The 27,216-nt window shown below is 33.0% G+C and overlaps 1 protein-coding gene and 1 long non-coding RNA gene across 8 annotated transcripts in view; one reads left to right on the top strand and one right to left on the bottom strand.

The window, feature by feature from the left end:
• Nucleotides 1-27,216, bottom strand: part of CSMD3 (CUB and Sushi multiple domains 3) — a 1,668,414-nt gene that overhangs the window by 385,334 nt on the left and 1,255,864 nt on the right. For all 7 annotated transcript variants that reach the window (XM_016431868.2, XM_056823169.1, XM_056823168.1 and 4 more), the window contains 4 exons: nt 25,488-25,679; nt 19,402-19,540; nt 17,608-17,795; nt 2,704-2,898 (listed from right to left, as the gene is read on the bottom strand). In XM_016431868.2, the coding sequence (XP_016287354.2) occupies nt 2,704-2,898; nt 17,608-17,795; nt 19,402-19,540; nt 25,488-25,679 (714 nt within the window). The remainder of the gene's footprint in view (nt 1-2,703; nt 2,899-17,607; nt 17,796-19,401; nt 19,541-25,487; nt 25,680-27,216) is intronic.
• LOC103101112 (uncharacterized) lies at nt 6,252-25,840 on the top strand. Its single transcript, XR_001629134.2, has 3 exons — nt 6,252-6,445; nt 21,991-22,090; nt 25,567-25,840. It is a non-coding gene; the product is annotated as an uncharacterized LOC103101112 (long non-coding RNA).

The raw sequence follows: 27,216 nt of genomic DNA, 5'->3' as shown, positions 1-27,216 counted from the left end.
TATAATTCCAAATTGCCCTCCAGAATGGTTGGATTCAGTCACAACTCCTCAGGTAGTGTATTAATAACCCAATTTTGCCACATCCTTTCCAACATTTATCACTTTTCTTTGCTGCCATATTGGCTAGTCTCCTAGGTGTAAGATGGGACCTCAGAGTTGTTTTGATTTGCATTTTTCTAGGAAGGGATTTAGAACAGGTTTTCATGTATGTCATATTTATAATTATGAGTCAATTCTCTAATAGAGAGTCAAAGGATATGAACAGACAGATTTTTAGAAGAAGACAAATGCTATCTATAGTTATAGGAATGAATCCTCTAAATCACCATTCTTCAGAGAAATGTAAATTTAAAAAATTCTGAGGGACTACCTTTTTCTTAGAAGATTGGCTAACATGAAAGAAATGGAGAGTGTAAAATATTGGAGGTGATATAGAAAAATAGGGACATTGGTGCACTCTTAAAATTGTGCGTGGATCCAACTAATTCTGGAGAGCAATTTGGAAGTAGGTCCAAATGATTACAAAACTGCATACCCATCAATACAGCAATGTAATTAGGTCAGTACCCAAAGGAGATCAAAGAAAAAGGAAAAAAGATCTATATGTACAAAAATATTTATTGCACCTCTTTTTATGGTATCAAAAATTAGAAATTAAGGGGTGGCCATCAATTGGGGAATGGCTGAACAAGTTGTTATATATGATTGTGATGGAATACTATTGTGCCTTAAGAAATGATGAGCAGGATTTTTAAAGACCAACTTTGGAAGACAAAATGATTCAATGTGAAAAGAAAAGAATTAGGAGAATATTATACCCAATAACTGCAAAATTACATGATGATGATATGTGAATTGTCTTAATCTCAGTATTATAATCACCTAAAATAATCCCAAAAGAATAATCAAAATTACTATCTACCTCCAGAGAAATAACTGATGGAATCCAAATGTTGATTGAAACATACTAAAAAAAAAACCATAAAACTAAAAAAAAAACGACTTTATTAATCTTTTTTGATCTGCGTTTTGTTTCATTCCGTTCCATTTCTTTTCCTTTCCTTTCCTTTCCTTTCCTTTCCTTTCCTTTCCTTTCCTTTCCTTTCCTTTCCTTTCCTTTATTTTATATAGCCTTACCTTTCTTCTTATAGTCAATTCTGTGTCTTGATTCCAAGGCAGAAGAGCAGTAAGGGCAAAGCAATGGAGGTTAAGTGACTTGCCCATGGTCTCACAGCTAGGAAGTATCTGAGACCAGATTTCAATCCAGGACCTCCTATCTCTAGGCCTGGCTCTCAATGCAGTGAGCAACCTACCTGCCCTAATCTGCATTTTCTTTTCAACATGAGTAATATGGAAGTAATTTGCATAACTTCACAAATGTAAACCATATCAAATTGCTTGCCTTCTCACAGAGGGTTGGAGAAAGAAGAGACTTAAAATGCAAAAAAAGTTAAAAATTCTTGTTTACCCACAATTGATGAAAAAATGACAAAAAGAAAAAAGTTTACATTCTATGATATTTATTCCTTGAATGTTTATTATTGAAAATATTTACTTTTCTATGCATCTGTTTGATGCATTCTAAGCAATATATAATTCCCTTATCAGGATAGCTATAGATGGTGCAGTGGATGGAGTGCTGGGTCTGGGGTCAGGAAGATCCGAGTTCAATCTGGCTTCATATACTTAATAGATATTTCACTTTGGGCAAGTAATTTAATCCTGTTGGCCTTAGTTTTCTCTTCTGTAAAATGTTCTAGAGAAAGAAATTGCAAACTACTCTAGTATCTTCTTTTTTAAAAATTCTTACCTTTTTCTATTTACTGAGCCACCTAGTTGCCCTTTCACTCAATTATCTTTGGCATGAAAACATCAAAACAGTTATGAGGAATTAGACATAATTGAAATGAATGAACAACAACAAAAAATTCCTTTATTCATACTAAAAGTTTAACTTAGCTTTTTTTTTTCTTTTGTCATAAAATGATTGCAATTCCTGCTTTTTTAAAAATTTACCTACTGAATAGTCAATTTAGTTTCAACCTCTCATTGTGATTCCATGTAAATCTTTACTTTATAAATGTACTCTTCCTGTGTAAAAAAATTGCCAGGTTTTGTTTTCTTGACTTAATGAATATTTCAGTGTTGGAACCTATTTTGGGGAAACATCATCTTTATTCTTTATTTGGATGAACAGTTTGATTTTTGTTGTGTTTTGTTTTTCAGTATACAACTACCTTATCATTCTTTTTTTTCCTTTATCCTCAACAATTGCTCTACATCTTGCTATTATTTTTAGGGTTAGTTAACTTCCAAATTATCTTCTTTTGACTAAATGTAAAATTTTTGCCCTCCTTTCTGTTAGCTTTATTTCCATGGCCAAATTGCAGACATGAGTTTTATCCCATCAAGATACTTACATGTCATGTTAAAATTTCAGATTTAGTTTATCTGCCCTTGCTGTTCTTAGCTCAGAAATATCTAAAGATATACTTGTTTCTGCCTTCCTTATTAATTTAAGTTGAGAATTACTGGGTACTTCTTCACTATTCATGATTCTTTATTTATAACACATTCTGATTAAGTATGAAAAACTGTGTCAGTTAACATTGATCATTTTTATTAGGCTCATTATTCATTTTTTCTGAAGTCAATAGAAAATTGAGAACAATATGTTTTTAAAAAAAAAAATGCACTCCTTACCATGACAGCTTGGTAATGCCCTGTTCCACCCAGGCCTTCCATCATCTCCCATGATGCAGGTAAGTGTTGAATATCCTTGAAGAACATAACCAGCATCACAGTAATATGTGACTGTTGAGCCTAGTTTATAATCCATTCCTAGTCTGGTGCCATTCATTATATTTCCTGGGTCAAAGCAGGATTCTCGAAGTTTTGCTGTAAAATAATATATATATATAAGTGGAACAATTCTTAATACATAAAATAGATATAAAAGGAGAAAATGTGATATAAGCAAAGGAGAGATATAGGCAAACTGCTATAAGAATAACACAAAATAAATTATAATATCTTTTGACTCACACATAAATTGGATTTAAGTGAGGTGGAGTTGAAGTCTCTATCCTCACTTTCTCTTCCAGATTTATCAAAGTCTAGTGGCAAGACAAAAGTCAAGATGACTGGTGCTAGTTTGGGATGCATTAGATGACCTTGGTTTCTTCAATGCCTAGCCAAGCTCTAATTGATCTATATTGCCTGCTTCTGCCACTTCAAGGCCACTGGAACAAATTCTTCTACCCCTTCTGCTAGGGAAAGTCATTGCATGCCTCAGGTAGACAACACTCCTAACTCACAGACAAGTTTGAGGTCTTCTGCTTCCCTTCAGTCTGGTTTATCCTATCTACTAAGATTGTTCACCTTTGTGTGGTCACTGTACATACTATATCATCTTGGAGCCACAGGTGAGAGTTGGGTGCTAGGTGGACACCAAAGTAGGATAAGCAGCCCCGAAAAGAGCTAGTAAGCCCTTATACCAGAGGTATTTGTCTTCCCTGAACACCCCAATATAAAAATAGAGATATAGAAAGATATATAAATATATAGATATGAAAAGATATAGATAGATCAAATGATATAAAACTATACACAATGAATTGCATACAATTGTTTTTAAAATGAACAATATTTTCATCCACTTGGTTTTCCTTTTGGGTAATTTTAATCTGAAATTTTTGAGTAGCTTTAGGTCTTGTTTAGGAGGTTCTACAATGCCTTACAGTTCGATTAACATCAACACAACATAGATTTTCTGTGTGTGGAGGGGTATGTTTGTGAGACAGAGACAGAGACCGAGAAAGGAAGAAGAAGGAAGAAAAGGAAGAGGAATAGGATGAGTAGGCATTTTAGTTAAGTCTCAGGCTATTGGTCTATTATGGGTCCACTTCTTCCCTTCTCCACTGTGTGGTCTACTTCTTTATAGCAATGATTAATTTAACATATGGAAAAAGGTTATTTTTACCTGAAGATAGAATATTATACAAAGTATATATATATATATATATATATATATATATATATATAACAAATAAATAAGTTTATTTTTATTTGTTTATTTTTATTTTTTACATGTCAATGCAATTTTATTTTATTTTATTTTATTTTATTTATTTTTTTAAAACCCTTACCTTCCATCTTGAAATCAATACTGTGTATTGGCTCCAAGGCAGAAGAGTGTAAGGGCTAGGCAATGGGATCAAGTGACTTGCCCAGGGTCACACAACTGGGAAGTGTCTGAGGCCAAATTTGAACCTAGGACCTCCTGTCTCTAGGCCTAGCTCTCAATCCACTGAGCTACCCAGCTGCCCCCTGTCAATGCAATTTTAAAAAATCATTTTCTAACATTTTTGCCATCCATGGTTTTTTTTTTCCTTTCTTTCACCTCTCCCTCCTACTTGAGATATCAGAGATATAAGAGACTAAGCTTATCAAAGGGATTCTTGGATATATGTTGTACATGAGTTATCAGATTATATATTTCTATATTTATCATGTTGTGAATGAAGACACATATCACACTAGAGAAAATTCATGGAGAAAATATAAATAAAGTCTAAAGAGATCAGGAAACTCTCAAATTTAAGGTGTGCCAGTCATCAGGCAGAGCTGAGGCATGGAAGGAGGAGAAAATGCAAGATTTTTTCTAGAGACTTCACTCTGTAAGTGAGTCAGTGAGTTCTATCAGGTTCCAACTAATCATGATTATTCAGAGTTGAGGGTTGTTAGTATTGCCTTTAATTTCTAACTGACTGACTACTGATGCTGATGCTTATCCAGACCCCCTTCCACTTTTCTCCTACATGTTACTTTAGTTCTTTCTTCAGCTAGGAAAAACTACACTTCTTGTAAATCTTCTTGCCAAGAAGAGATTACACTAGGAAGAGGATCTAGAATTTGACTCTCAATCTAATCCTTTATTCTCTGAAGCTACAAAATCCTAATTAGGAACATTTGGTACTCAGTAAACAAAAAATACATCATTTGACTTTAAGAACCTTCAAGAACTATACTTGTTCCCTTTTTCTCCCTATACCTCAAATCCAGAATTTTTTATAAGTTATTTCTAAACAAATAGTTATATATCATGATAATAAAATAATTTTTATAACATGATTTTCAAACAAATTGATACAATATGAAATATAATCATAGTACAGAGACTTGAATATTTTTAACATTGTGAATCATTTTAATTTTATTTTTTAAGATTGTAATTTCACCAACTATTGACTTTTACATGAAGACAAAAATACAAGATTATTTTTGTGATTAATAGGTAAACTAACATTGATAGCTGACTTTCTCAAAACTGAACTTCATCCCTTAAAGGAAATAGAAATACATGGATTATACATGAAAATACATGAATCTCTTTGACAAGCTTAGTCTCTTAATATTTGTCTTAAAAAGCATTCCTCCTCTCCAGGATTTAAAATAACCTATTAGTGTTTTTATATTTATCTGAGCCTGTGATGTATTTTCCTTTGTGTGAAGAGATAGTTACAGGGTTCCTCAGGAAGTTTGGTTTTCACTGGTTTATTTTAGGAATGAAATTTGTCTTGTAAGTTTCTAAATCCTTTCAGATCACTTTTATTCTCATTGATTGAGACTGACTGATAAAAGAAGTATGTTCAGTTACTGGTCTTTGATCCAGACTCCAGTTTTTAAAATTAAATTAAATTAATTTTTAAAAATTTCTTCCCAAGTTGTCTGCTAATGATTCTAGCTAGATTTGTATTTTACACTTGCTTTCAATTATTCAGACCATCTTTGTAACATTTTTCTGTCCCATGACTAAGAGATCATACCAAAAAATAGTAGTTAGGTTCTGCTACCTTGAAACTTAAGCTTTGTAACTTTCTTAATCTGAATGGAGGAAGCTTATTTAGACATATTTGGAGACTTGCACACTGACCACTGCTCCCTACCCCCAATATTTCACAGGTGCTCTATTGTCTTTATAATAAAAAATTCTCCCTCTCCCTTTTCCACTCTCCCTCTGTCTCTCTCTCTCTCTCTCTCTCTGTGTCTCTCTGTGTCTCTCTGTCTGTCTGCCTGCCTGTCTGTCTCTCTGTCTGTCTGTCTCTCTCTCTGTTTCTGTATCTTTTCCTCTCTCTCTCTTTCTGTCTGTCTCTCTCTGCCCTGTTATAGGGAATTAGCAGAAGCAAGAGGAAAGCTACAAAGCAGGAGAACTAGATCCTGCAAGGCAGAAGAGCAAAGTTCCAGAACTCTGGAGACTGGTAGGGCAGTTTCTTCTTCTAAGAGAGCAGGGAGTACCGTTTGAGTCTAGTTCTTCTGTGGTGGACCTAGAGAGCTAGATATTCTCTATCCTGTGGCTTTCTTTGTATTCCAGGCTATCCCTGTGAATCCTCTTGATGCTGAGAGTGATTTCCAACAAAACTGCTCAAGACTCCAGAGAACAACTGTCAGTGAGATTTTCCTTTAAATCCTGTTCCTGCTACCTTCAATTCCTGCCCCTGCTTCTGCCTCTCCATGTCCATCTCTCTGTCTCCCCTATGAAATTTGTGCTTGTAATTTCATTGGAATGGAATTAAATAATTATTTAATCAGTGGCTACATCTATGTACAGTTAAGTGTACTTGCCTTAAGCACTAAGTGGCTAGAATGCCAGGACTGGAGTCAAGTACTTAGGAAACTTCAGTTTTAGGTTTAGCTTTGCTGTCTAAATGTATCTGTGACTTGGGCGTGTTACTTAAAGTCTCTGATTCTTGGTTTACAATCTATAAAATAAAGGTAATGAACTAAAAAATAATCTATAGCACTGACTTCATTTCTCTTGGAAAGATCTGCTATGTTATATGGCTTATTAATACTTCCATATTCCCTTATGGACTACTGAAATACCATAGCATTTAATGCATTTTCTGTGTAATAAAATAAAATTTGTCCCATTTGAAACATAAGCACCAGTGTGGGACTTGGTAACCCTGTCACCCACATTTGAGAAACCCTAGACATTAGTTTTACCTAAATTTTACTTTGGAGAGTTTCCTAGATTAAGTCAAAGGAAGGCATATAACCAAAGGGAGTGAAAAATGACATTTTGGGGTCAAGCCTCAGAGATTAGATCCAGTTCATAGTCCTTAGGGGGTCACAGGCTATTACAAACTTGATGTTATTATAATTTTTGAATAATTAATTTTACGTGATTCAATAAGTCATTTATCTAATTAATGTGCCTTAATCAAATTGGTTACTTATCACAAATTTATAAAATGAAATGACTAAACAGTTTCTGGTACTGTCAGATAATTTTAGGGTTGTGACTTTAAATCTAGATTTAAATGGTTGCCAAATAAAATTCCCAAGTCAGTCTGGAAATTTATGGTAATTTAATTAATATTGAGGGAAGAAATATAAGGAAAAGGAGGAAAGAGGATATAGGATTTCTCCTACGTGGCCTACTCCAGGGAGAGTTTTGAACTCCCTGCCTCTAGGTCTCTGAAGAAGATTAGAGGCTTCTGAGAGGAAAAAGTTGGAAAGTAAAGGAGGAAAATTCAGCCAGAAACTCACCACCAAATCAAATAGCTTGTAGCCAAACTAAGATGTGGAAAGGCTCAGCAGGCAGCTCTCAGCTAACTCTCCACAGCCAATCAGGGAAAGAGAGAGAGAGAATGTCCTTGAGGGATGAAAAATCTCAAATATAAAGACCTTTCATCCTGGTGTCTCCTCCTCTAAATTTTCACATCTATCAATCAATCACATTAAAGGCTTTTTCTCCAGGACTGCCCATACTTTTAGTTCTCACCTTCTTTGATTTGACTATATCTTTAGAGTTAATTAACACTTCTTTGTTAAGTTCACCTTTTGTGAGTTGACCTTTTTGTGATTAATTTAACCTTTATAGTTACTTAACACCTTTTTGTATTAGAACTAAAAATAGACTTAGCTTAAAGTTCTGGTTTCACTATAAGGTGAGAACTAAGTACCTTCATTGTTCAATCAGGAGATTACAACTTTATCTTCCCCTAAAGTACGATCTAAGTAGTTTACCATGGTGGAGTAGTTTTTAAAGTTCACAGTACACTGGAAAAGATTTTATTCTGGGAGGAAGGAAAAGTCAAGTTGAAGAGAAGCACCAAAAGATAGTCTATTAAGAAATATAGAAGAAAGAAAAGATATGCTCATTTTCTTTTACCTCCTGGTGAGTTAAGAGGGAAAGAGGAAGTCTCAGAAAGTAGGAAATGACAAGAGTAATCAGGCTGAGAACTAAACTGGAGCTCCAGCTAGATGAAAGGACACTCAAAAAGAGTGGTCAGACCAGTAAATGGAAGGCAAAGAGGAGATTACTCCTGTACACTGTATTTCTAGGTTTGCTGGTTAAGCATATTCTACTCTCTTCCCTCTGCTACAGTATATTTCTAGAACTTAAAATAAAAAAGACATTCTAAGCCTGAGAATTCCTGGTTTTTTGCTCTCTTTCCACTTATATGCTGCCACGACAACTCTTGGTTGCCCAGCCAATTCACTTGGGAGCAGGACTGAAAAGGGATGCTGCTACTGCAGAATCTAGTGACCTTTTTCCCCTTCCTCTACTCTTTTTCCCTCTCACTTCCACTAACCTAAAACCTTATACTTAAATTATTATCTTGAAAATTCAGTTCATTTACTAAATATCTAATATATTGCTATCTTTCTTCCTTAAAGAATAGACATGAAATTTTCATCCTATTTTAACACTAACTTGGGATTATGAGACAAACTCAACCTTAGTGGCAGAAGAGGTGGGTGATGGAACTTCACTTTTTTATGGAGAAAAGAAAAGGTTTAATGTTAATCATCCTGATAAGTTTACTTTCTTATCAGCATCAAAAGCTCTAGCAATGATTAGAATTTTCACAACCTTCAGGGAGCCTGCACCTTAACCATTAATGAAGAGTAAGAGCTTTGTGAGAGGTGCACTGCTTGTTAGATTTTTTTTTCTGTTGTTAGAAGGAAATTTTATCATACATGGGAATTCTTGATTCATTTGATCATAGCAGAGGACAGATTCCAAACTACTCCTTTTCTCTTTCATGTTCTTTATTCCCTAATCTATCTGAGGAGTCTTGGGAAATGCTACAAGTAAGCAATTTAATTCATAAAGGTCTTTTTTCTTTTCTCTTTGTTTTAACTGGGATAAGACTTGATTGATACTTCCTTTAGTTTGTACATCCCTCAGAAGGAAAGAAGAACTTGGTTTTGTAAAAGGGGCAAACCTTATGACTTTCTAGTGGGTCCAATTTTAATCCAAGAGCTTATATATACATTGAATGCAATACTACAACCCTGAGGGATCAGAATATCTAGAAGGGAGAATTACTTAAGATTCTTAGACGGATAACTACCTTCTCTTTGAAGCAATATTCATTGTTTGTATCTTCCTGTCATTTATTTAGTCCCTTGCTCTTCCTCTAGCACTAGGGTTATGGGTGTTCCTCTTTGTCTTAAGAAACTCATGTTGCCCTGGACTTCCTTTCTCAATATGGAAGGCTGGAAAACAGCCCTTGTAAACTTATGGTTGCTAGACATTGAAAATTGATTTCTCATAATAGCCAAACTTGTAGGGTGGAATAATTCATGGTAAAGCAATATTTTTCTCTATGAGAGATATTTTTAAATACTAGCTTTTGGACAACTATTTGGGGTCTAACATATACACACACCAGACTTCCAAAATTGGACAATTTTAAAAAATATATATACTTCAGTAGATAGACATGGGATTGAATGTATTCTTTAAAATGTGCGTAAATGTCATACCATATATTTATCTATCTAACTTAAATATAAATTAGGTTCTCCTATCTTTAGAAAGTTATAAAAACTCTAGCCCAAGAACTCTTTTTTAATAGAGCAATTGGTAGTTTAGGATGCCTCAACAAAATGTTTCCTTTAAACATCACTAAACATTTTTTTGTACCAAAAGTAAGACATTCAATCTCTATTAAATAGTAATCTACCATAAATATAAAAATAATACTTAAGGAAATATAAGTAGAAAATTGTAAAATGCTACTTAATTTATCATTTATAACACCATAAATAGATTGTAAATATCACCTAAAAAGTTGATATGTGTGTAAAATATTTATACCTAAACAGATTTTAATCTATATGTTAAATTGTTAAAATAACCAAAAAAGTTTTTGAAATTTTCTTTAATCACTATGATTCCACATTTTGTTAATATGTGAGATCTTTCTTTAATGTACCTTAACATTCATAGAAGTTATTTTATGTTTTAAAATGTCATTCATGTTTTTATGTTATGCTTTTTCAAGGAACTGATACTTCTATGGATCAATATATTCTTCAGTCTTAAGCATTCCATTCACCAGTACAAAGAACAATTCCTTCATATTTTCTAATCCTATATAATAATTGACCACATTTTTTGAGAAATCATCATCAGTGAAATCAAATAACATACTAGAGGCCCTCTTAAGGCTCTGTTTTTAATATTTTGTGAGGCCCAATATAGGCTGTTTTCATTTTTCTGTTACTTTATAACAAGACCATATACTATTGAAGACAGCAAGTCATTGTCAGTATTAGGCCTCCTCCCACTTATATCCGTCTTTCATCTTTTCTTTATCCTTTAGATCATTTGCAATTCTAATTATAATATTTTGGTGTCCCATAATCTACAGCCATATAACACCACAAAGATAATATTCATTATATTTTTTAAAAAGATATGCATTTGTAGTAGCCAGCAGCTTGGTCTCATTGAAAGTGCTATGCAATTACCTAAATGCAGCTTGATCTCTTCTTCCTATTTACTTCTTTGCCTAGGTCATTATCCATCTGTAGTTCATTGTACATTTTAATTATCTAAGAGACAGATACTTTTAGACTAATTCAATGGGCTATCCATTCAGCTACTTTTTGTAAAACACAAAATGTGTTTTGTATTCATATAGTGATAGCTAGATCTCTTTTGAATGATTATGGGTTTCAATGAGAAGGATTTGCAATGTTCTATTTAAACTCAACATAGAAAATCCTCCATGACATAGACAGAAGAGTTAGGTGGCCATATGTGTCCCTCTATTTGATAACTTCCTTAATGTCAGACTCAACAGACTATAAAAGAAAGTTATATCTGCATGATCTAATCTGGAGTAGGTTCATTTCGTTGCATGATTAAATATATCTTATTTAAGTTAATCATTTAGAGAAATATATTGTTTTGCTAAGTTAAATGAAAAAAAAAAAGAAACAACAAAAGACACTACCAATAGATAGCAAACAGCGTGATTTCTTAGACTTTCTAGTTCTGCTAGTTTTAAGACTATAAATACATAGTTTGCTCTAAAAATCATCTAAGAAAAAAATTTTACTCAATGTTTATGTTTTCATCAAAGATATCCTCATTGTGTCCAATGGCATATCTCATGAAGTTTTTATAGTAATGAAAAAGTAATTATAGGGACTGGTAGTTTTTAATGAATTCTAGGTTATATGTTTTTAGGCAAATGTATCTATGAGCCTTTCTATTCTTTGTAATAGAAGGATTGAGAGGGGAACAGGGGAGATGGAAGGAGAGAGGGAAATGGGGAGAGAGAGAGACAAGATTCTTCTTCCCCTCCCTTTTCTGGGAGAGAGGTAGCTGTCCCCCTGACAGAGGGAATATGTGTCCTCAGAGAATAGTTCTAGGATATGGTAGACAAGACCCGGAGAGATTAGCTTTGATAAGATGACCCACTGCCTCCCTTTTGGTCCCAGATATTATTGAGAGGCAGGATGGATTTTTCTGCCTCTGGTCTCCTTAGGGACATCCACTGCCACTTCCCTTCAAAAACCTGGGGTCACCCCACTATCAAGGAGAAATGTTGTTCCTTGGGTTAGGCAGTTTGGATCACCTGGATCCTGAGGTAACTATCCCTTTTTGGGGAGAGATGTGATTCTCCCCAAATTTTCTGCCACCTTTCCTACTATCAGAAACTAGCCAGACCTAATTCTAAAATAGTAAACAATTTATTTGTGTTTACACAGGGAAGGAGAGGTAGGGGTGTCTGGCAAGGAAAGTGGAGACTATGAAGCCCTAACACTGTTCCCTCTGGCAGACTGCCTCCCCCAAGTTCTTGGGGTTCATGGCTGAGTGCCTATCCCTATCCTTCAGCTAACTAGCTTTTACTTCAGGAGTTCAGGAACAGGTCAGTGAGAAATGTTGGAGATGTTGACAATAGATTTCTCTGTAGACAGCTTCCTTTCAAAGACCCTTTTTACAGTATTCACAGATGATTCTGTGCTGTTGTTGAGAACAAGGAAGAAGTGTCCAGGGGTTCACAGGGAAAGCTGTTGATCCCCCAAGAGATCCAGCTTCTTCCCAGCTTGAGAAGTTTTTCCTCCTTCCTCTGGCTCTCAGCTGAAGAAGTGCCCCAGTGACAGTTGGAGCTCACCCATCCCCCCTCTGTTCTCCAACTGGAATCCTGAGGTTCTGCTTTTTTTTATCTCTTCTTTGCACCTCTCTGGTGCTTTGGATTGATTCCTCCCTTCACATCTTTTATAATCTTTGATTCTTTGAGGTATCTTAAAAATCTGTTTACAAATACTTTAACATTTTGTTTCAACCAGCAGGGATTACTTCTATATGCACTTTATTAATTATGCCCATTCTTCCAAATTTTATATTCCTAATTGCTATTACAAATTTCTCAAATGATACATTGTATAATAAAAGAGTAGAGTGAAAATGTGATGGTTCTACTCATCAGCAACAGATATTGAAAATGATACATGACAAAACTGTCAAGATATTTGCTCTTTTTCTTATATATTTATTCTTCCAATTTCCTCCTCAAATGTTCTTATCTTTTATCTGGCATAGCTGGGACTCACAAAATTATTCATACATTATTTTAATCTCAATTCTTTTCACTATTTCATGAAATTATATTTCTCATGTTTCTTGAATAACTTTCTACATTATTTCAGTAGTACTCATGGCTGCCATGTCATTCTACATGCTAAAAAAATCAAGTTTTAATTTGTTTATTAATTTGGGGGGTTGAAGGCTATTGAATTCCTTAATTATGGTGACATTTCTATTCATCAAACTTCTCTAAAAATGTAGGCTAGACAATTGTTTTACTTTTATCTACTTCTAGTTTTTCAACCAATATAGATAATTTCACACCTCAATACATTTAACATGCTCCAAAATGCAAGAGACATTGACGTTTTGGGGGGAGGTCTAGTTTGATTAGTATAGATCTGAATAAGTAAATTTAGGGAGACTTGTCATTTTTAAAATATTGACTCAGACTATCCATAAGCAATTAATGTTTTTCTAGTTGTTTAAATATGACTTTATTTGTGTGAAATGGCTTGTAGTTTTGATCAAATAATTCCTGTATTTGTCTTGGAAGACAGATTCACAGGTATTTTATATTGTCTAGTTATGTTAAGTGGGAGTCCTCTTTCTATCTCCTGCTTTGGGGCTTTATTTATAGTCTACAGAAATGCTGATGATTTTTGTGAGTTTATTTTCCTCCTTACAACTTTGCTTAAGTTATTTGTTTTGAATAGTTTTTTGGTTGAATCTGTAGGATTTTCTAAGTATATCATCCTATCATCTGCAAAGAATTTAAGTTTTATTTCCTCATTGCCTATTTTAATTCCTTCAACTTCTGCTTCTTTTATTGCTCTAGTTTACATTTCAATGTTAAATAGTGGTGGTGATAATGGGCATCCTTATTTCACTCCTTATCTTATTGAGACTTCTAGTTTATCCTCATTACAGATAATGTTTGCTGATAATTTTAGATAGATGCTCTTTATCATTTTGAGAAATGTTCCATTTATTCCAATGTTCAGCAGTGTCTTTAATAAGAATGGGTGCTGGGGGCAGCTGGGTATCTCAGTGGATTGAGAGTCAGGGCTAGAGATGGGAGGTCATAGGTTCAAATCTGGCCTCAGACACTTCCCAGCTGTGTGGCTCTGGGCAAGTCACTTGACCCCCATTGCCTAGCCCTTACCACTCTTCTGCCTTGGAGCCAATACACAGTATTGATTCCAAGATGGAAGGTAAGGGTTTAAAAAATAAAAAGAATGGGTGCTATATTTTGGTAAAAAAAATTTCTGCATCCATTGAGATAATCATATGATTTCTGTTGGTTTTGTTACAGATATGGTCAATTATGTTGACAGTTTTCCTAATATTGAACCATCCAGCTTTTCTGTTATAAAACCTATTTGTTCATAATATATAATACTTATAATATGTTGATATCATCATTTGGGATATTGGTCTACAGTTTACTTTCTCTGTTTTAGTTCTCCCTGAGACACAGATATTTTAAAGTGATAATTTGTAGAAAAAAACATTTGCCAAAACTACAGTGAACTTAAATATTTTGCTAGAACTTACACAAAAGTGTATATATGGATATATGGATATATACACATATATATTATTTTTGTTTTAATTGTTATATTAACATTCTTTTCTTACAAAGTTTTCAGTTTCAAATTCTTTCCTCCTTTCCATCTCTCCCTCACCCATTGAGAAGCCAAACAATTTTATATCAATTATACACACAAAATTATGAAATACATATTTCCATATTAGCTATATCACAAAAAAGCAGAAAAAGAAGCAAGAAAATTATACTTTATTGTACCCTTGGAGTTGGTCAGTTATCTCCCTGGAGATAGCATTTTTTTTAAGTAATGGGTCCTTCAGAGTTGACTTGGATCATTGGATAGATAGGAGAAGCTAAGTCATTAACAGTTGATCATTATTATGGCTTTTTTGGTACTTTTCACAATGATCCAGTTCTCACTTTATTTTAGATTAGTTCATTTAAATCTTGCCTTTTTTTTCCTTCTGAAGTCACTCCCCTCTTATTATTTCTTATAGCCCAATAGTAGTCCATCACATTCATATGCCACAACTTGTTCAGTCATTCCCCAAGAGATGAACATCCCCTTAATTTCTAATTCTTTGCACCACAAAGAGCTGCTATCTTTGTACATACAGGTCCTTTCCTTTTTCTATGCACAGGTTTATAACCCTTTGAGCATAGTCCCAGATTGTGTTCCAGAATCGTTTAACAAGTTCACAATTCCACTAGCAGTTTATTACTGTACCTCTTTTATTTTCCCTCATCCTCTCTAACATTTGCAGTATCTGACAGATGTGAGGTAGTATCTCAGAATTGTTTTAATTGCTTGTCTCTAGTCAACAGTGTTTTAGAGTTTAAGTTGCTTTGATTTCTTCTTTTGAAACTGCCTGTTGTATAAATATTCCTGAAAATAACATGTTTTCCTTGAGCTATCTTACTATACAACTGCACTGGACATTGAGCACACCTGTTTATGGTAATTCTTAATCCATAACTTCTCCCCAGACAACTGCTTTCATGGTGTGTGAATTTAAATTTCTTTTGTTCTCCTTAAATCCTAATCCCATTGTACTCAGTACTTTGGTTGCTCCAGAATAATTTTCCTTTTTAATAAATATTCTTTTTAACTTAGGCAGGATTCTTCTGCATCTGAAGGATGGATTTTTAATGGTTCACAAGTTAACATGTACCCTCTTTCTACATAGAAATGTATACAATTTTACTTTATTGATTCTCTTAAGATTATTCTTTTATGTTTCTTCTCTCTGTTTCAATACTAAATTTTCTATTCAGTTCTGTTATTTTTCAATAGGAATTTTTTGGAAGTCCTCTACTTCATTATAAGTAAGCTTTTTTCATGGAAAGATTATATTCAGTTTTGCTGGGTAGATTTTTCCTGGTTGTAATCCTAGTTCATTTGGTCTTTTGAAATATCATATTCCAAGCCCCAAGCTCTTTTAAAATGGAAGCTGCTAAATCTTGTGTGATCCTGTTAGTGGCTCCACAGTATGTGAATTATTTTCTTCTGTCTGCTTGCAATATTTTCTTCTCAAACAGGAAGTCTTGGAATTTGGCTATAATATTCCTGGGAGTTTTCATTTTAGGATCTCTTCGAGGAAGTAATGAGTGGATTCTTTCAATTTCTATTTTACCTTCTGGTTCTAAGGTATGGGGGCAATTTTCTTTATAATTTCTTGAAATATGATATCTTGGTTCTTTTTTTTATTATGGAATTTGAGTTAGTCCAAAAAAAAATTTTTGGGGGGGATGGGAGCTCAGATAAGCAATTTGTTTATTAGGCAAGCACTTAACCAATAAATTAATAGATCAATGATCCTCTCAAAGATCAAAGACCAGGAAGTTCCATAACTCTAGTCTATAAATACAATTTGTGAGCTCATTATTCAGCTCTCCCTTGGACAGCCTAGATACCTCTCATTGGTGAATTATGACAGTGCATTTAATAATTCTTATATTATTTCTCTTCATTCTATTTTCATTTCTATTATTCTATTTTCTGTTGCTTCTTCAATGAGTTTATTATAAATTTTATTCTATTTTTTTATTCTCTTGACTTTATTGTTTCTTGTAGTTTTTGGAATCATTAGCTTCCACCTGGCCAACTCTAATTTTTAGGCATTAATTTTCTACAATACAATACAAATACAAATTTCTACAATACACTCTTCTTTTTAAAAAGTTCCGTTCTTCAGTGAATTTTCATGTCTCTTTTATTATTAGTTTATTTCTGGTTTATATGGTGCTATTTTCTTCAGTATTTTTTTTTTGTGTCTCTTTTATGAAGTCTTTAATTATCTTCTTATAATTTTCTTACATTACTCTGATTTCTTTTCCTAACTTTCCCTCTACCACTTGTATCTTTCTTTAACATTTCCTTGAATTTTTTATGGCCTTGGGACCAATTAGCATTTTTCTTTGTTGCTTTATTTGTAAGCTGTTTTCACATTGTTATATTCGTCTAAATTTATCTCTAGATTTTTCCTGCTAACATAGTACCTTTTCATCATCGAGTTATTTTGTTGTTGTTTGCTCATTTTCTTAGCCCTTGTCTTCACTTTGAAGTTTATGTTAAATATAGACTCTGCTCACCTGGGATTGTCAGGCATTTGTCCAAGCTTAAGGCTTTTTCATGCTGCAATTTTTGGAGCTAGTTTTGGAGGTGTGCAGACTGTCAGTGCTTCTAAGGTGATATTATCCTGGGAAAGGAGTGATGCTAGCCACAAGTGCTCCTCTCCATCCTGGAATTGTGGTCCAGAGCTCCTTTTTTGGCAGTAGAGGTGCCAATCAGCACCCATTGTGCCCATGCCAGCAAAGAGTCGCCTGCAATCTCTTTCTGGCCATTTGTAACCACTTCTAGTCCCTGGGCTAAGAGTTTCTAGAACTGCTGCTGTTGCTGCTGCTGTTATGTGGCTGAATATTGGGTCCTCTGCTGATGTTCCTGCCTTTTACTGTGCCTTCACTCATCCATTTTCACATACCTTTTCTGCAGACCTTCTAAACTGTCTTAAGTTGTTTTACCCTTTGACCTTTTGCTGGCTCTGTCATTGCAAAATTTGATTTGAGGTTCCATATTATAGTTGTTTGGAAGGTAATATTGAAAGAGTTCAAGTATATCCTGCTCCATACTCCCCCACCTTGGCTTCCACAAACATATATTTTAGCATATACAAATAACAAGTTGTATGTGAAAACATGAAATGCTCACACTTACCTTTGTATTCTAAATGAAAGCCAGTGTAACTGACAGATCCATCACTTCGAAATGCCAGATGCATAGTGTTAGAGCCACTTTCTATTCTCTCTGGTAATTTGCTGTCTTGAAAGCTTCCAATTAGTGGACTATTGCTATCTGGCCCATCATATATATACAAGAAGTCATAGTTTGGTTCTATGCTGAAACTTTTAAAAATATTAAAAAATATCCATTAGTAAAGCAATTTAGAAAATAATTTTCTAAATAGGTTCTTAATGCAATTAAGCATATAAAATGGAATAATTATACAGAATGAACAATTCTGAGCATAAAGCTGTGCACAAATCATATGTCAATACTTTTTAAAGGTAAACGCACTTAATAGAGTTGTTTATACTAACACTTCTCAGTGAACAATGAATTAATAGTAACACAATATAAATAGCTGCTAAAAGTATGATCACACATCCTCAAATATCCAAATTAAAATGAAATATTCAGGCAGAGTTTTCATGTTTTCAAATGTCAGGATTTCTGAAAGAGTTGTAGAGTTTATTTTTAAGGTTTTTTATTGGAATGAATTGACATCATAAAAATAACCTTTAACATGGCTATTCATAAATAATAAAGTTTACAAGGAAACCTTAAGAACTGAAAGCATTTCTGAATTGAATTTTCACTATAAAAATTTTAAAGGGGCAAAATTAGATCCAAAACAAAGATTGGTATGCAAAATTGGCATTAAAATTATTTAAGAAGAGAATCATGAATCATTAAATATTTTTTCTTTCTTGAAAGAAAAAAGCATTCATCATTTTTCTAAACTTAATAAAAATGAAATAAAAGTACTATTTATAGTGTATTGCTTTCTGAATTAAGAGAATTTTAATATTTCAAATTTCTATAGCAAATAAATATTTTAAGAAATCATTCAATTTAGATGAACTTTGAACTTTCTAATATGTGAACTAAATTCTACTATTTATTTTTATTTCTTTAAAATTTAAGTTCCCAGAAAGCAGGTACCACATAATTAATTTCCTTAGCAGTTAAAAAGACATTGAAATTTTTTTCTGACTTTTGATTGGCAGGTAAATACTAGCTGCAAATCAAGTATATTTTCATAATACATCCATAGCTAATTTTGCAATCTGAATTACAAGTAAGCAAAGTTCAATTAGTTGTGTCACATATCTAAATCTCTTTGGCACAGACATAAAAGAGATAGCTGATAAGGTTATTGTTTATTATATGCATATCAGTGATCTATAAAACTTATGATATGCCTTATGGCTCATTTTTCACAACTTGATCTAATGTGACCATTTGATAATTCACATATATTAGCAAAAGTTCTTTCAAGAAAATTAAATATAGTTAATACACGTCCTATAACAAGGACCATTTCATAGAGCATTCTGAGCACTTTTCTTTCAGCTTTTGATCGACCACAATGAAATCTAATATTTCTGAGTTGTGATATGTGTCCCTTTGGCAATAACTAATTAAGGAAATGAACTTAAAAACTTGAATTAGAAATTATTGAATTATGGAAGAATGATGAAAGTGGAGTACAATAATTAGAGAATCATAGTTTCACTGATCCATATAGAAAAATTTCACTTTTTTCTATTATGGCCTGAAAACTGTATGTTGTTCCTTATTCTTCTACTCATCCTAACCCCTTAGAAGACTTTTCTTATTAATATTATTCATTACTAGCAATCTATGTATTGGAGAATGCAGGACAACCAGCAGTTCCTTTACTTTTTGCCAAAAACTTTAAAAAAATAAACATTTGGATTCTCTTACCTGATAAATGCTAAAGATATAACATAATCTGAATTCACTGTGATAGTCCAGTCACAGTCTCTACTATGAGGATATGGATGAGGAAAGTTTGGTGAAAGAATAAATCCTGAGGAACCTGTTAAGTTGCCTCCACAGGGTGCTTTGGGAAAAATAAAACATATTAAAACCACATGATTATTACCAGTTTGTTTATTAGTCATTCTGGTGAAGATGTTCTTGGAATTAGGCAATGCATTTAGCAAAGAAGCAATTCAGATATTTCTGAATAATTCTCTCTTAATATCACAATTATGTGTCAAGGAATATAACATTAGTGTGGGCAAACAATTTAACATCTCAGTTTCAAAAAACTGCATCTATTGGATTACCCTTAAAGACATTGTATTTTAAGTGATTTATAAAACTTAAAATGGCATATAAAAGTTTAATTATTATTCTTGGTTAGTGCTGATATGAAACAGGAAGCAGTCTATCACTATAAATTTGTATAATGTAAACTATTTAATACTGGAAATTTTATTTGGCAACTTCTTCCATTTTTTTTGGTTTAATTTTGAGGGGAAATTAAAATAGCTACAGGTAGTAAAAGAAGGGTAGTTTACACTCTGTTCCCCTTTGAATCTTAAATATTCTTAAAAGATTAACAGTAATTCGTACCACACACGTATAATATAATATGATACAATATAATAAGGCTAATATTCATATCCCAGAACTATATTGGCATATGTTCACACTCATAGGTACACAACACACACATATATGCACATACAAAATACATATGTGTAGATATATACATACATGCACATACGTAAAGCCATGTTGTAGAAATGTATGTTCCTACATGGATATATGTGTATAGATGTGTGCATGCATGTACACACCTAAATACATAAGTGTATGTGTGTACAAGTATATGTACACACATAAACACATATGCATGTAAATATGTATAACTGAAATATGATGCTTATGACCTAAAATCTCTCCATTTTTCCTTTACATGATTAAAAAGGAGTTAACAATAGCAAACTAAATGATGTCATGCAATTAAACCTAGAGTACATAAAAATTAAATGCTTTATTAAACCATGTAATACAATATATAAAGTTATATATATACATATATATTTGCCTCCATGATAAAATATGTTATTAATCTAATTATAACTGTAACATGAAAGGTTTCTATTATTATGATGCAGAGGATTCTTTTTGACTTAATGGAGGGAATCATAAACTAAATTCTTATATGATCTTTATTAAAGATGATGATTGTCAAAGTCTATAACTTAATTTTGAGAAAATATGTCAAAAGCTAGCAAAAGGAAAGAGAAAATCCCTTATAAATTTTTTTAATTTATCAGGTTAGTGTCCGTTATACATTTTATATTTGACCTGTATAAAATAAATAATTTTCAGATAAGTTTCATAATTTTATTGTAGCAATAATTACTCTAAATACTTCTTATTGGAAATTAAAGGGACTATGCCTTTATTTTCACTGCCGTAGGGAAATACTAGAAGAGTAAAGTCCCACTAGCAATATAGGTTTGTCTTCAGCTTTTCTATAATTTAGTATCTTAGAAAATTGGCTTGAGTGCGAAGAGATTAAATGATATGCAGAAGTGTTACTTGAACCTAGGTCTTCATGGTACCGAGGCCAGATCTACAGATACACTAAGTTACCTGTTAAAGAAGAGAATAATGCAGGTTAATGTACTGCATTTTCTTCTCCCTACTTTCCAAACTTATTGTCTTGATCAGGTATTTAATTGCAAAATCCTCAATGTAATTTGGTTATTTCAGTCATAGGAGGGGAGGTTCAGATTGTCAAACCACCTGTATAAAAAGATAGTGGTAGTCACTGTCTTTTTGATTGACCTTTGAGGTCCCTTCTAACCCAGAGATTCTGTGAATCCAACTAGTTAGGCAGTTAACTTGTCCTAAAGATTTTATGACATGAAATGTGATTTTTATTTATTTCTCAAGACAATAAGAAAATAATTATATGTTATTAAAATATTCCTAACAATTTATATATGATTTACATCAGGATGGAATGAACTAGAATCTGTTTTTTAATTATTATTTTATTTCTTCCATACAATTCAACAAAATCTTAAAAACTACTATGTACAAAAATTGTATTCAAATTTTGCTAATATTTAGTTGAAAATAATAAGAAAAGGAGAAACATCTTATTATTAATAATAATATATCCTTAATTTTTTCTTTATTCTAAATGTTTTACAAAAGAATAGGAATTCATCATTAAATACAATAATTCTTTCTGTAAAACCTTAGCAATATCATAAATAATTTCTTTTATTTCTACAGTTTTACAAAATGAATCTCTTTTATTTATCTAAATATTAATTCTTTAAAATAGAATTATCTTTAAACCCACTGGATCCATAAATTAATTTTGAGTTGGGTGTTTTTTAAATTTTTCTAATGCATTGTCTGTTCTATTTGTGATTTCCTGGCAAACAGCCATTTAGCTGTCAACTATTGACAATTATTTCATTTTTGTTTTATTTAATTTTTTGCCAAATCAATTTTATTTGCTTCTACCATCTTTTCCAGAAATCCACCCACACAACTGTCTAAGTTACCTACCTTCACAGTGAATGTTTCTACATTTCCCTCTGGCAACGTCAAAGTAATCTTCACATTGTCAATTTTGGTAGGATGAATTCTATTAACTCTCTTAAAGATGATCCTCTTCTGTTTAGTACTTGTTATGAATTTGACTAGTTCTACATGCAAGCAAAATACCTTATGCTCCAGGGTTTAAGACATAGACTTATTATAGTGTTCTTAAAAGGTGCAGGTTTTAATCTTTGGTATTGTATTTCCAATCATTGAGTTCTTTCTTATCTGTTTCAGAGGTCAAGCTTTCTGCAGCTTTAGCAGTTTTTCAGCATTTTTTAAAGGTTATTTCCTTTCACAGAAGAGTTCTAATATATATATATATACTTTCCTCAAGCTATCTTTGGTACACCTCCCATCCCCCAACTCTCCAGGGCCTTGGCGGGGAGTGGGGATGGGAACATGATTCATATAAAACCTGGCTCTCTAACTTCTTCAGTTTAAGTTGGATTTCAGTCTCAGCTTTTTCCAAAGTGAGAATTTTGGACAAAATTATTTACTTATCTGAACATTTTCAAATACTGCACCTTCTCTAGAAGCATTTATTCTTTTTTAACTTCATTTTAGAGTCATCACTCTGAGGCTGTCATTAGGATATATGTTGTGTCATTTTGTGAGACAAAAGGACTGTAACAATGTACCATAATTATAGAACATCATAGAGAGAAGTGACCATAGAGGCTACCTAAGCAATGCCTGAATCGTGAGCACTCTCGAAAATGTCCCTTAAAAGTAGTCATCTCTAGCTTCTGATTAAAGATTTCTAGTGACTAGAAAACTTATTCTTTGAGTTAGGACATCTCATTTTTCCTAGTTCACAGTGGTAAAAAGGTCTTCCCAAATTAGAGTTAATATTCCACTAATCTATAAGAATCAGTCCTTATTTTGCCTTCTGAGGGCAGATGGAAAACTTTTTGCTTCTTTTTGATGGAGAATCTTCAAATATTTGAGTTCATCAGCCATGCCCACTCAAATGTTTTCTTCTATACCATAAATGATTCTAATATTTACAATTGAGTGTCACAAAATGTAGCTTAAAGTTCCTTATTACCTTGGTTCCTCTTTTCTAAAAAGGTTTTGTATTAGCTGCTGTACTAAAAGGAACTACCCATGTGAGTAAATAGATGAGGTTACTTTACTCATCTAAAATCTCTCTCTTCTTTAACCTATCCAAGTAATTCTAATAAACTTTATTAAAATATAAGGACTAGTGATTTCCTTCATTTTAAATAATTTGGATTTTGTGGGATTTTGCATCATTCTGTGAACTAATATTTAGTTTGTAGTGCAGTTCAATACTTTACAATCTCAATTAGTCATCCATTAAATAGTTTCAGTATTATTGAATGTATTTCTCAAAACAAAAAGGATGTGGAATAGAATTTCCACTCAAAATAGACATTCCATTTACGTGTTGTTCCCCTCCTTAAAGCTGACAATAGGGATATAGATTGCTAGAATGGAAGGAATCCTAGAGATAATTTTATCTAGTAACTTCATTTTACAAATGAGATATTTATACACCAAAAGATTTTGTTGTTTTGTTTTGTAAATCCTTATCTTCTATCTTAAAATCAATACTAAGTATTAGTCCCAAGGCAAAATAAATTGATGGGCTAGTTAATTGGTGTTAAGTGACTTGCCGAGGGTGGCACAGCTAGAAAGTATCCAAGACTACATTAGAACCCAAGACCTCCTGTATCCAGCCCTGTTTCTTTATATACTGGGTGACCTAGCTGCCCCTGCTCAAAGGGCTTGATTCACAATATAATGTCATTTGAAGGAAGAGCATTGATTTGAATTCTTATGTATTGAAACCTCTTCTAGTACCCATTGTACTATGCCATACTTCATTCTTTCAATGTATTTTAGGACATTAATGAGAGAAAAAAAACAAAAAAAAATAATTTGACTTTTCTCTTTCATGCTCAAGATTCCTAAAGTATCCACCACAGAGTATGGTTTAAATCACTTTGTCTAGTTTGTTTTCTGCTCAAACCATAAGCTGGCCACTACTGAGACACTATGAGAGCAGAAATTCCAGAAAAATATAAATCCTCTAGGTTGGAGAAGCTAATATCTCCCTAGGAAAGCAAAGCCTTCCAAAAGGCACAAAGGCATCATTTCTCTTCCCTCGTTTTGTACATCCTTCCCACCAAAAGTCACCCTCTCTAGAGAGAAATGTGTATACTTGGACTTTGGGGATAAGCACTATGGAAATGTTTCTCTAGGTGAAGGGACAGGCTTGGTGCATCAAGAGCAGACTTCCTTCACCACACATAAGAAAGTCAGGGTTAGAGTTCTGTCAGTCTTAGAATTCTGCCAAAGAATTTTTACAAAGACTGTAGAAGCTGGAGTAACTATGCTGTCCCCACTTTCCTCCTCATCTCTCAGTTTACTCTGCCTCTACTATTAGCATCTTGTCCTCAGCTTCATTCAATCAGAGTTCCAGTCCAGTGCCATGTCTAGGCTTAGATCCCACCTACCTATTTCCTTGGGGAACAAGAATTGCATTAGGATAACTCTTGAATTGTTCTCATATTAGGACAAATTTTCTGAGCTAGTTGCTACTCCTCGCATTAGTACTATGTCACACTTAGGTATTCATTTTATTCTTGCTTCCATCTTCCAATTATACCTACATATATACACACACAAAAATGCATGCAGATATGGATATATGTATGATGTATATCTAACACAGAGATATCTATCTTACATAGAGACATAAAGATATGCATTTAAACAAAAATATATTACTGACATGTATGTATGTGTGTACATATGTATTTAGGTAAATTCATTTCCTATAATGCATACTAGTTTCTTCAAAAGTTCCTTATTTTCTTCTTTGGGAGAATTACCAAACTGTAGCCACCATCTCTGGATCTGCTACAGCTGAATGGTATCATTCAAGTAGGAGTAGCCAATCAACCTTTCAATCCAATATCATGATAATGATATCAAGTAGCATCCTTGCCCAATATGTGTATTGACCTAGACTAAGTCAAAGTCTTGAAAACACTGACATAATAATGGTTCTAAAAAAAATCCTAGAAGAAAATTACCTTCTATCAGTTTAGTACTTACAATATTCCTCAAGGCATTTCCAGATGCATCTACTTTAAAGCTCACAGTTACCCAGATGGTTAGGTAAGATAGAATTTTTCCTATTTAGCATATGAAGCAACTAAACTTCAAGAGAGAGCAGGTGATTTGCACAAGATCACAACTAATAAGAGATTTAACAGGAACTAGGACTTGGATTTTCTGACTCCAAATCTGGAAATGTCCCATTGCATATCATTTCAATACAAAGGGTAACCCATTTTCAATGAATTTAGGTTGCAGTCACCTTGAAAACAATGCATGGCATCTGTGCTAGTGTCGATCAACTTTAGTAGTTTAAAAAATACATGTTGAATTCATACCTATACAGACTGGTGGGCTGGGCTGCCAGAAATAACGATTTTCCACCTGAATGCAGGTTATTCTTTCCTCTCCTTGCAGCTCATATCCTGGGTCACACTGAAAAATGACTGTGTCTCCAGGTTCTCTCCCATCGCCATTTCGAGTTCCATTCATGGGGACACCTGGATCACGACAAGCAGTGGCTACAGAACCTACCAAGAGAAAAACAGAGGTGCTTTTATTTTCATTCCACCTTAAACATTCTGAACAAAAATTCCTAATGCAAGTTCAGAATCCTCTATAGTTCTGTGCCCTTTTGGGAAATTAACTTAAAAATCTGTGGGTCAATTAAAATGCTTGTTTGATGCCATCATTATTTTTATTTGCCATCTGCTTTAATTACTCAGTTCAGTAATATGGCTACAGAAAATGCATAATATTTCAGTGACTAGAGTAATAGGTAAATTCAAGATAATTAATTACAGGAGAGGAAAAGAATATGTGAAAACAGGAGATGTTTTTAATTTTCCATAAAAATCATGTGGCATATTCATAAGTACAGCCAACTCTCAGATATGCAGGTTAATGGTAGAAAACGCTTATTGAATATCAAATATCTTCATTACATGTTTCAATTAGGTGTCAAAAATGTTATTAAATTTTTTATTTAAGTTAGCATTCAATTGTATTAGGAGGAATAAACATCAACATGTGTGCTAATTATTTTTAAAACTACACACTACAGTGAAGGACAAGTTATTGAATGGAGAAAAAAAAATAATAGAGACATAGGGCAGGAAAGTGTTAAAACAGCTCAGGATGATAGTATGTCTGACCAAGAGATTCAATGTGCATTTACACATTATTGGGTTACTCTTTTTTCCTTTATGTGTGTAAAGAACATATATGTTAGATATTTTAATCATGTCAAGCATTAATGTAACTGGTGTTGATTATTCCATTTAAAAACAATTTAATAGTAGCTTAAATATGAATTTTATTAATTTCTACTTTTATATTATCTCCACAAATTTGAACTCTAACATGTAATTGTGGCATAGAGATTAATGTACATTTTCAAATGCCAAAAGAAGGTAAGCGTAAGAGATTATAATATTTTGGACAAGCTTCCTGTAACACACTTTTCTCCTTTATTGATATTATGACTACCACAATTAGATTCTAACATAATCATCTTTGATGTGGTACATGAGGAAAAATAACTGGTAGTGAAAAAAAAAAGAGATGGGAAAAAGTTGAAGTAGACCCACTGTATAAGCAGAATTCTCTCCTAGAAACAGCATGCTTAAAAATATTTATTTTATTCTTTTTTTAGTGAACTCCAAGTAAAATGAAGATTTGCATATGCATGCTAGTGTAGGAAAAGATGAATGTATATGAAGCTATTCATGTAAATTATAAATAACTTACCTTCCATTTTAATTACATAAGTAATTGATATTGTACTTTCAAAGTTATCTCACTTGCCCATTTCTCCCATTCAAAAATAAATTTAAATAAATTTTTAAAATATATTTTACATTTTGCTCCCCCCAACCCTACTATTACACTGATAAAAGGGGAAAACCATGAAAGAGAAAATCTTCATCATAAAGATACATATTGTACAAAAAAAATTTTCCACACTGGTCATCTCTGAAAAATGTCTTTTTCTGAATTTTAAAGTAGATTACATCTCTTCATTGTTTTATACTACCTTTATTTTTACTGGACTTAAGAGATATCATT

This window comes from Monodelphis domestica, chromosome 3 (assembly GCF_027887165.1).
Source record: "Monodelphis domestica isolate mMonDom1 chromosome 3, mMonDom1.pri, whole genome shotgun sequence".
Taxonomy (NCBI): Eukaryota; Metazoa; Chordata; class Mammalia; order Didelphimorphia; family Didelphidae; genus Monodelphis; species Monodelphis domestica.
This window is presented reverse-complemented; position numbering and strand designations above follow the sequence as displayed.